An 11,105-nucleotide genomic window follows, 5' to 3' on the forward strand; every position below is an offset into this window, starting at 1 on the left:
CTCCGTGAGGGCATGGAGCTGACAGACTGTTTAAATGTAATGGTGTCTCAGCTCTCAGAGGAGGAGAGGATCTCTGATTTCAGGCCTCTGAAGTGCTAAATTACCAAATGAAAACTACAGCAAGTTTTTCCAAAAGTGCAGCCATCAATACTACAGATTTTTTCTTACAAAGAAAAGTTGACAGAATAAAGGATGGGGGTTGAGGGATGTCCACACTCTACGCCAAGGTTTTTCTAAAAATATTTTACACCTGCTATTTGCTCCGCACACTGATCATATTTTGTCTATGAGGTAGAGAACTCATAGTGCCAAAGGGAATGTGGTTTATGTTCCTGAGTCTGAATGCTTTTTCCCTTCTGTAAGGCAAAACTCCTTACTACCACCACTAAAATAAAGCCAAGAGGACAAAAGTCATACGCACACTGCCACGGTTCACAGTTTAACCGTTTCTCTCACTGATCTTTGGAAACAATCCCTTCAGCAGGATTTTACAGCTCTGGCACTTCGATTTAGTGAACTTTTTATGCAGCTCATGGGAGGAATGCAGCCAACTCTGTACACTCAATTTAAATCAACTTGCTGATGATATAAAAAAGAGTGCTGAACTGCCAGTTTGCTTCATCTGCTCCAAAACTACCAACACAAACTCCGAGGTATTTATTCCCGAAATGTTAATAGAATAGTCTGGGGCATCAGATCAGTAAATGAACTCTGGTTTGATCCCATGCCGGTCCAAAGAGCTGATTTAACAACTAGTTGTTTGGTTACTTGATGTTTCAGAAACGTAACTGGGCTGTTCGCTGCTAAGAGGCTTTTGGAGGCTGCGGGGGGGGGAGCACAGGGCGGGCGGCTGCGCTGCAGCTGGGTCATCGTCTGCCATCGCTGGCCGTAGCAAGAGACTGGACAAGCAATGCTTAATAGTGTTCTAATCCTGCATACGTGAAGGAAGGGTGGATCTGTCTGTGGCTTACACCCAGTCCTCCATTTGTATAAATCACAATATTTTAGTTGAAGTTAAGAGAACTACAAAACTGGTACTCACCGAGACTCCAGTGTCAGGCCAGCCCGTGCCCTCTGTATTCACTTCCGCAGCGGGGAACTTTGAGAACACGACGCAGTAACGAAGCACTACATGTTGTGAACTCCACCTGCAAGCTGGCTCTCCTTTCCAGAAATAATCAGATCAGTTCAACTTTAGTGACCGCTACTAGACGTCTGATCAAGAGTAAGGTCTGTCGTCTCCCCACAAAATGAACGTGACACAGACAGTGGCTGCCCACTCTCCGCCCTTGCCATGCCAAGATGCCTCTGAGCTCAGTTTCACAGATCTCAGATTACAATTTTCAAAAGTTACTGATTTGTGCTGAATTAAGTGAGCCTTAGAGATGAAAGTGCTTTTAATTTGTGCTTGGGCGAGGACATTGAGTGCAGAGACAGGATGCATCCAGGGGGACACATGCTTACGGTTTTACCCTTTTCTTCAATTAAAGAATCTTTCGAGGTTTAACTTACACCGGCAATTTTAAGGAAGTAAATTGCATGTTCACAAGAGAAAATACAACTGAACTTGCACAACTAAGCAAATGCTTCCTTTTCCTCCCTTCACTCCTTTTTAGGTCCTTTCTATTAAAACAAATGCACCTATCTGACAGCACGGCTCAAGAGCAGAATATTGGGTGCGTGCAAATTAAACCAGAGATTGACTTGGCACTCACTTAGAACAGAATCTTGAAATGTAAATGTTTGATCTGACAAATTCAGCACCAAACTTTAGAAAAAGCTAAATAAATGGGTGAAGTAGACTGAACAGAAAGCACACATCTTTAATTTCTGTAAGGAGTAAAACATTAAAAGTCTTCACATTTGCATTCTTCAAGAAAACTAGAAGCTCTCTCTATAGATCATCTCCTTGCAAAGCACCATAAACAAACCCTTCTCATTAAAATCTTTACATTAAAGGGTGCTACAAAAATCCACCTTGTTTCCAGAGACTCTTTGCTGCTGCAAACCACTGCTGCCCTTCGTCTGTAGAGCTGTTACAGTGGAAATGAACAAATCAGCACGGGAAGAAGATAAGCTCAATGACCTTTAAGACAAATGATCTGTTTAAATCACAGAATAAAAATATTACTGAACAAGTAGAATAGTCTCCACTGTCGGAGTTGCTCAACCTCCTAGGCAGTTTAGGTATTATTATTGTATTGTAAATAGTTAAATTGTAGTAAGTCTTAAAGTCTAGGCATATAAATAGAAAGAACAGAGCTAACATTCTCCATTTTCCAGTAATTGATCCAGTATTTTGTCATTTTTTTCTAATTCCTTTTAAAAGCAAAATCATCCGCTTAAAATCAGATACCAAATGATGCACTTTCAAGTACAGTTCTGTCCACTGATGTGCTGCTAGTGGAAAGACAAACCAGATGGCAAACTCAATAAAAAGGAGCCAGTTAAATAGAGACAGATGAATGCCTAAAAAATCCTGCGCTCCATTATTGCTTTTGAATTGGTTGTCATGGCGTTAGAAATCAATACCACTGTCAGCCTCCCATCTCCACCCTGTCCGTTTCTTCGCAGCCTCTGTCCAAAGCAAAGATCTCACACGGGTTTTGGAAAACACCCTCGTCCTTACAGCACGAGGCTATTTCCACCAAAACGTTGCTCACACCAAACTGGGGGTGTACGTGTGTGTGGAATTTGACACCCTTTGTAAAATCAAGTGCATCAAACGGGAAAAGACTGATATCGCGGTCTCAAATTCCAGTTTCAGAACACTAACGTTCAGATAGTTTTAATCCTGTGCTCCTCCTGTAGTTTACAATTCATCACGACGAGCCAAAGGACTATCCACTCAGCAGCATCTTCTCTTTGCACAACTGGAACTGCCATGGAAAATAAGTTGCCGTTTGTTAGATTTACATATTATACTAAGTTTCTCTTCCCCTGGACAATGTCCACCAGCAAGGAACACAATTTGCCCAACAGACAGAAAAGAGCAAGGGATGCCACTTCAAAATAGCCCTGGAAAAGCTGAGTTGTTTTGTCAGCCTCTGAATTCTTTCTCCTCCCACTCACATTCACGTTTTGAGAGTCTATTAAGTTAAAATTGGTAAAATCCACTAAAATAAAAACCTTAGAATGTCACATTGTAGTTGCATTACATTTCTCTTTTTAATAGAGCATATAAAATGAAAGTTTACAATGAGTTTAGTAAACTGTAAATCAGCACTTTTATTCAGTCTAGTTTCTGAGCTATTAATCCCTAATACAGAAACAGAACGCTGATGCATTGGTCTAGGACCTCTCGAGATAATAGTTCAAATCCATTCTGATGACATGGAAAGTGAATTTCATTGAATCACCTGAGTCCCTTCTAGATACATCATATCACACAATAACTCAACATTCCCATAGCTTATAGTCTCATCTCAAGGAAAAAAACAAAAATAAAATTGCCTTCTGACTTCAGTGAGCTGCAGTTATGGAAAACAAGTGAAAGTTTCCTCAGATAATTGTAGGCAAGTACTTAATCAGGCTTTGTGCTTTGTCAGTAGTATTTAAGGTAAAGCAACCCATTATTGTGGTGCATCAGTACAGCAGCCCTTTCCATTGCTCCTTTGTGATGCACTGAGTCAGACTTTTTTGCACCATTAGCACTGACAACACAATAAACACAGCGCTCTGATCTTCAGCAGAACAGTAAAAACACAGACCACAACAGTCAATTAATTTTAAAGAATTTTAATACAAACTTAATATAAACTATTTCAGTCCCTCTTAACATGTAAGACACTGACTCAAAATACTTTTATACCTTTTTTCAAGTATTGCACAATGTAGGTACAAAATTAATATTTACGATTACATTTTCTTCCATAATATATAGCAAAAATCTTTAAACTTTTAACAGAAAATACAATTTGTGTTTCTTTTGAAAAAAGCAAATATTTCGTACATTTTAATTCCACCACTAAGGAATATTCTGTACACAACTTTTTATCTTTTTAGAATTGATGTCTTTAAGATGGATATCTTACAATTTCAGTAAAAAAAATACAACATGAAGCTGCTGCAGCTGTCACAGATCACTGTAGTAAAAAGATATAAATGCAATACCATGTTGTAGAAACAATATATATACTCTGATATTTTACAAACTTTGTACTAAATTAAATTATACAATTAGAAAAAGACCAATAAACCCACCTATTAGTGCCAATTTTTAAAATATATATATACATATATGCTTGTGCACATATATATACACACATGAAAAAAATCAGCCACGTCCTTGCTATATCTTAAATACTGTAAGAGGCCATATTTTGAGAGTATATTTTTGTAATGTACAATCAGTATAAAATAATTTTGTGCTTGGTTGGCAAATGAAAAAATGATGCATGTTGTATTTATCTAACCAAGCCTGAATGTATTCATACTACAAGCCTTAAAAAAAATCTCAAGAGGTGGAAAAAAAGATACACCCTTGGGTACGTGCATTTTAACTTGTACAATAGTATTTACTTGTATTTCACTTTCGGTTTATTTTTAGTTAGCCATAACTGGCTGGAATTGCTGGTTAGAATACTGCATGTTGTTTAAACTAAAATTCAAGCCATCCACAAAAGACTTTTCATTTAGACCTCCATAGGCTGCAAACATATCAAAGGCATTACTGTACTGGAGAGGACTGAGGTTAAGGGGGCTGTCACCAGGAAAGATGCTACTGGTACTACCTTGACCCTGCATGTTGGGGAAAATGAACTCCTTTGCGTTAGGAGAAAGGGCAGAAGTCTTCTGCTGTTGCTGTTGCTGCTGCTGCTGACTGCCTAAGCCAAGCCCGTAGAGAGAGTGCATGGAGGAGGAGAGGGCTTTCTGCTTCAACAGGTCATTGACATTCAAGCCAAGGTTGGTGGGAGAAGTGCGGGCGACTTTGTTGCTACGGCCGCTATTCTTCATTTTGGTCGAGCCAAACTTGGTGGCAGCAAATGTGGCAGTGGTGAAGGTTAAAGGCTGAGTGGAGCGGGGCATGAAAGTTGGGCTCACAGCAGCAGAGTGACCAAAGGGAGGAGAAGGAGAACTAGACACTGAAGATGCTGGGTCACTAATTGGCATGAACACCTGGGCCTCTGGGTTAAAGCTGTTCTTGATCTCCTTATCCAACTCACATCCATTTTCATTATCATCCACATAAAGCACTTTCACTGGTCCCTTTTCACCGATTTGGTATGAAACCTCAAATGGGTCAATCCAAACACTAAGATCCTGAGGCAAGTTGCCACGAACATCATCAATGTCCAAACCACTCTCTTTGGATGCTTGTTCTATGACTGGGTCCACTTTCTCCCCTATATGTATACATCTAAACCCTGATCCTTTGTATGGCTTTTCTGGATACCAGTGCCCTTCATACTTCTTCTTAAGAAGTCTTTCAAGCTCTTCACCAAAAATGTTGACACGTCGTCTGGGAAGCTTATTGTACAAATAGGAAATAATAAAATTGAGTGCTACTTGGATTTCAAGCTGCATAGCTGCTATGCCACAAAGTTTTAAGTCTGTTTCAAAACCCGAAGAAGAAAGTGTTCAAGATGCCACGGGGAAACAAAGTTTCATTCAAAGTGCTGATTCTAGTTGATTATTATCCTTCACCTTGAGTGCTCTTGTTCCTTTAAGAAAAAACAAAAGCAAACACATCCAAATAAGGAAAGAGTAAGATCAAGCTCCAAGGCCTATTCTTTTAGCTTCACTTTCTGCATCGAATAGGTTACTTTTTAGATCAAAAAACGTGAATCGAACTGTTTACATCCGTGCCTGCGGAAGGTGAGGGTGTCAACTACATTCAGTATGACTTACAAACAACACTGCAAAAGATGCACTAGGCATGTGTTTACATATACAGCATGGGGCATTTCAAAATCACATGAGCTTGCCATTTAGTTATTCACAAAGCAGCAAGGATAATTTTTAAGACATCACAGAACTGCCAGGCCTGTCAAGGGTTCAATTACCAACCCGTATTTGGATGATTTATAGTACTCAGCTGCAAAATTTAGCACCAGACTATTAGTTTAGCTTGAAAGGTCTTAGTCCAAGGGTCATTTATCATTGTAAAGTTTGCAAACATAGTGGTTGCACTGTAAGCTACAGAATTATAAAAATGTTAACAGTTGCTTTAGAAGATTTCACACAAATAATTAGAATTATGCAACATTTATTTTAAGTCCAAGCAAATCATCCGCATAAACTGTGTGGTGAAATTATGCTAACTGAAGAGAAAATGTCCGCTCTACATATACAACAATTCTTCCTTGGAACAGCTAAAATGACAATGCAGTCAAGGCGTACAAAATAAGATGCATATATCTTTGGTCATAAGGGTGGCAATGACCGTGAAATTATTTCAATAAATACACAAATTTTTCCCTTTCTACAAATTTTTCTGTATTATCAGATATAATATATTAATCTATACTAAATTCATGTATCGCGCTGGCTATAGTTCCGATTTCAGAAAGTTACTAGAGGTAACAAGGGTTTTGATAGCCTCAAAAATGATTGCTTTTCTCCTTCTCCATGACTCCATTTTATATTAAATATAAAATATGGTTGCCACTCCTTCACAAAGGACAAAAGAGAAATTAGCCATCTAAAGTTAAAGGGGGACAAGAATCAAGTATTAGCTCACGTACTAACAAAAATTCTGCAGTACCTTAGACTAAAGGTACTCATCATCCACAGGAGACACCTTTGTTCAAAAAGTTCCAATGAAATAAAATAGGTACTTCTTAGCTCAAGTTAAACGCCCAATGAGAATTTCGATTAACAGTGTGCTTTTCTGCACTGCATCACAGGAACAAAATTTAGTGCAGCTGTCACTAAAGATTAGAGAAATCAAAGTCAGTATCAAAATCCTTCAACAATGTGAATACAATGCTTTTTTATTTCTTGCTCCAAATAATCTCCTTTTAAAGTCTGGAACCCTATTTCCAAGCCACTCGTGTTCTCCCCAACATGGTATGGGAATAGTTTGAAAGCTTGTACGATAAGGCGACCTTTAAACGTTTGCTGGATCAGCACTGGGTGGGGATAAGGAAAAGATCAAGGGCAAACAGAAGATATTTACAAAAGGGACACAATCAGTACAGAAAAGCCGATTGGGTGGTTAAAAGGGGCATTTAAAAATGATTTATTAATCCATCTGTTTTGTTTCCCTTCCTCCACGTCCTTTAGGAAAGAAATGATCCTTTCAAGGCACACTAGCAGACGCTATAAATTTTTCTAAGCCCCGAAACTGATGCGTGGTGTAAGCACCTGATCAAACAAATTAGCTTGATCATTTCGAACTTTTTTTTTTTTTTAATTTATTTTTAAATTTACAGAGGACATTTCTCAGGGGCCCAAGCCCAGCAAGTGCCCTGCGCGGGGGGCCGCGGGCAGGAGCCGCGGGCAGTGTGGGTGTTACATAACCAGGCACTCGGGTCTCATTAGATTTCTGCTCACAGCCCGGGCAGCTCCGGCGGCAGCAGCAGCAGCAGGAGGAGGAGGAGGAAGAGGAGCATTTTCTGAGCCCGTAAGAGAGAAAATGAAGAAGAGGAAGGGAGATGACTGGAAGGGGGATGGCCTGCGCTGCAAGGCCCCTCTCCCCAGCACACAGGCCAGTCCCCCGGGCCCGGCGGCCCCCCCTCGGCCCCCCCGCGGGGCAGGGTCCTAGAGGACGGCGGCCAGCTCGCCCGGAGAGGCCCGGCGCGGGCAGCCGCTATTAGTCAGCCGGCAACGCTCACCCCTCCCAGCTGAGCGCGTCCAGGGACCGCCTTGGGAGGGACCCTCTGGCAGCCCGGCTCCCCGGGCCGTGCCCTCGCCCCCTCGCCCCGAGGAGGGGCTGCCGGCGGCCCCCGCGCCCTCCTTCCCACCGGCTCCCGCCGCCGCGCCCCCCACGGCACCCCGGGCCTGCCCCTCCCCGCGGGGCCGTGCCCGCCTGGGGCCCCGGCACCGCGGGGTCGTGACCGCCCCGGCACCCCGGGCCTCACGGCCGGGCCGGGCCCGCCTCAGCCGCCGGGGCCCGGCCACTGCTGCCTCGGCGGCCGGGGCCGGGCGGTGGCTGCCTCAGGCCCCCCCGCCGCCCGCCTCAGCTCCCCCCCGCCTAAGGGGCCGGGCGGCGGCTGCCTCAGCGCCCCCCCCCCGCCCCGCAGCCTCAGCGCCTGCCTTCGGCCCGGCGCCCCCCCGCCCCGCTCCCCGCCGCCAGCGCCCCCCCCGCGCCGGCCCCCAGCGAGCGGTACTCACCCGGGTGGGAGTGCGGGGGTAGTGCAAACGATCGCGGCGGGGGTGTGAGTGCGGGGCGGGGTGGGGGGGCGGCTCAGCACCCGAGCCCCATCTCCGAGAGCCGGCTCCCTCAGCGAGGATGGGAGGGGAAAGGAAAGAGAAAAAAAAAAAGGGAGGGGGAGGGTTGGAAAAAAAAAGGGGGGGGAAGGGAAAGGGGGGGAAGGGCTGCGCTGCTCACACCCCCACGACGGGCGCGCTCCGCCGCCGCAGCTGGGCTCCTTCTGCTCCTGCCCTGCCGCACGGCGCGCCCCTATATATCGCCTCCCTTGCCCCGCCCCCCTACACGCCACGCCCCCGAGCCCCGCCCCAGCCCCGCCCGCCAGCGGCTAGTGCCCGGCCCCGCCCCGCCCCCAGCCGCCAGGCCCCGCCCCGGCCCCGCCCCTGGCTCCCCCCACGGCGCAGCGGGGCCGCTCTGACGTCACTCGATCCTCACCTCACTGCACCGCTGCGTCACTGCTGACGTCAAACGCTGCCCTCGCGCCCCCCATCTCCGCAGGGACGGGGGGGCCCGCGCAGAACTACATCTCCCATGACCGCCGCGGCGCGGGGGGCGGGCGGCGGCCCGCGGGGACCTCGGCAGCGGCGGCTCGGTGGGGGCCGGCAGCCCGCCCGGCCGGCGCGGGGAGCGGAGCGAGGGCCCCTCGCAGCCCCTCACGGCCCGGGGCGAGGGGGCCGGGCGGCGGGTCGCCGCTCCCCCCACCCCCGGCGGGGCTGACGGGGCGGCCGCCGCTCAGCGCGGGGCCCGGAGGCAGCGGCACCCCCGCCCCCCCCCCCGCGCCGCCGTGGCTAAAAATACCCCCCCCAGGTAGCAACGCTGACCGATTGGCTGCCTGCCCGCCCCGGGAGCCCCTGATTGGCCACTCGGTAGCGAGGAGGAAGACGTCAAACCCCAGTTTTTTGGGGAAAAAAGTTTCCGGGGGGGGGAATGAGGCCGGGGGGGGGGGGACGGGGAGGGCGCAGCCGCCACCTCAGCGCCCGTAGGGCCGGGGTGGGGGGGGGGGGCGAGGCCGCCGCCGGCCTGCCCGAGCCGGGCGCCAGGGCCCTCGCCCAGCGCCGGTGCCAGCGAGCCTGATTTGGGCCTGTCGGGAGCAGGCGGGCGGCCCGGCCTTGTTTTAACGCGGGGCACGGCTAAATGTGGAGGCAGCGGCTGGGGGGAGCGGGGCGGGGGGGCTGCCGCCTCCCCCCTCCCCCAGAGACGTTTTGGGGGAGAACCGGGCCCGGTGGCGGGAGCGCCAGGCCCTCTGCTCAGTAAAACATCCCAGGGTTTGCTCCTGGAATAGCACTTGCGGGAATTACTAGGATCGCGGGTCGGCACGGTTAGCGTCAACCGCCGAGCAGGACCGGGTTTTGGAGGACAAACTGCGGAGGTGTTGGGTTTTGTTGTGTGGTTGTTTTTTTTTTTTTCTCCTCCTCTTGCTCTGTTTGTATAATAATAAAGCATTTTGGCATAAGCTCTGCATGGGCCCCAGGAGAGATTTGGAAATGCCAGTCAGAAGAAATGCCAGGACTTTAACCCTTTGGAGCTTGGAATATACACGAGACTGTGTGGGAGGCAAGGAGCCTGAAAACCGAAATGTTAAGGAAAGGAAGATAGCAAGGGTAACGTTTGGGATTTTCCACTGCTGAAAATTTCTGCTAGGAGGCCTAATTTATTGTAAAACGCAGAGTTTTTATTCAGATGTGTCAATGTTGATGCTACCAGGATTGCAGTATCGCAAACAACTTGAAAAGCTTAATTCGGACTCAAATAGTTACTGGTCGTCGTGTGTGTGTCCCGTCCCCCCCCTATTTTTCATTCGTTTTTAACCACAAAGGGTTGCATGGGCCTTCAGTGAAAATTGGGTCATCTGTCATCACAATGCACCCCAAATGGAAAATAAAAGTATGAAGATTATAAAATTAAAAGCATTGCTAACTGGAAGACTACTGGGAATTGCTGCAGCACAGCCGGGAATCCAAATAAGAATCTTGGATTTTTTGTTTTGAACAAGTTATCACTACCTTTACCACAAAAATAAAGAGACGATGTGATATAACTACCAAAACAGATAAGGTGAAAAGACAAATACAGTTGTTGGTTTGCCTTTTTTTTTTTTTTTTTTTTTAAATTAGAATTTAGAAATCTCCCTGGTGCAGCAAACACTGAACACATTGACAGCCAACACCAGCCGTGTCGGTGAGCAGTTCAACATGTTACTGTGCTCAGTTCTGTGCTGCCTGGGGTAGCAGCAGCAGTAGATTTCCCTTTGAAGTGGGAGAAACTGCACAACTCTGTAGATCAATGTTTTCAGGTGAGATTTCGTAAGAAGCTTTAGAAACCCAGTAACTGTGCTGCTGAGTTGCTAAAAAAAAAAAAAAAAAAAAAAAGGTTGTAAAAGCAGAGACTTCCTTTTAAATGGCTTTAACACTACATGAGAAGCATTAGGAACTGAATTAAATATACAGAGCTAATACATTTATAATCAAGGCAGCTGCGGGATCCTTTAAAGCTGTGAAAATGGTGGGCTTTTTTTTTTCTGCGGCTTATGTAAAGGAAGCTTCTAATGCAGCCAATGCTAAAATTCATGTAACTGAACAAATCCGATGTTAAATGTTAAAGCCAGGTGATTGCCCTAAGAATAACCTCTTCAGGTCAGCAGGAATCAAGACCGCTTCTGATGGTCCAGTGAAAGTTTCAATTTATCCTTGTTTATCTGAAAAAAAATTTCTGACTTATAAGCTGCAGTGATCATTATGTCATCCACATATAACACACCAGAAGTAGGTGGCCAAATGGCAGTAATGTTAAA

General features: G+C 46.4%; 1 protein-coding gene across 1 annotated transcript; it reads right to left on the minus strand.

The window, feature by feature from the left end:
- Nucleotides 1-3,722: 3,722 nt before the first annotated feature.
- TOB1 (transducer of ERBB2, 1) lies at nt 3,723-8,518 on the minus strand. Its single transcript, XM_074922155.1, has 2 exons — nt 8,278-8,518; nt 3,723-5,663 (listed from the first exon to the last, which is right to left on the minus strand). The coding sequence occupies exon 2, from the start codon at nt 5,524-5,526 to the stop codon at nt 4,546-4,548; it is 981 nt and encodes a 326-aa protein (XP_074778256.1). The 5' UTR covers nt 5,527-5,663; nt 8,278-8,518; the 3' UTR covers nt 3,723-4,545.
- Nucleotides 8,519-11,105: the final 2,587 nt, after the last annotated feature.

Source organism: Athene noctua, chromosome 18 (assembly GCF_965140245.1).
Source record: "Athene noctua chromosome 18, bAthNoc1.hap1.1, whole genome shotgun sequence".
In the NCBI taxonomy this organism is placed as follows: Eukaryota; Metazoa; Chordata; class Aves; order Strigiformes; family Strigidae; genus Athene; species Athene noctua.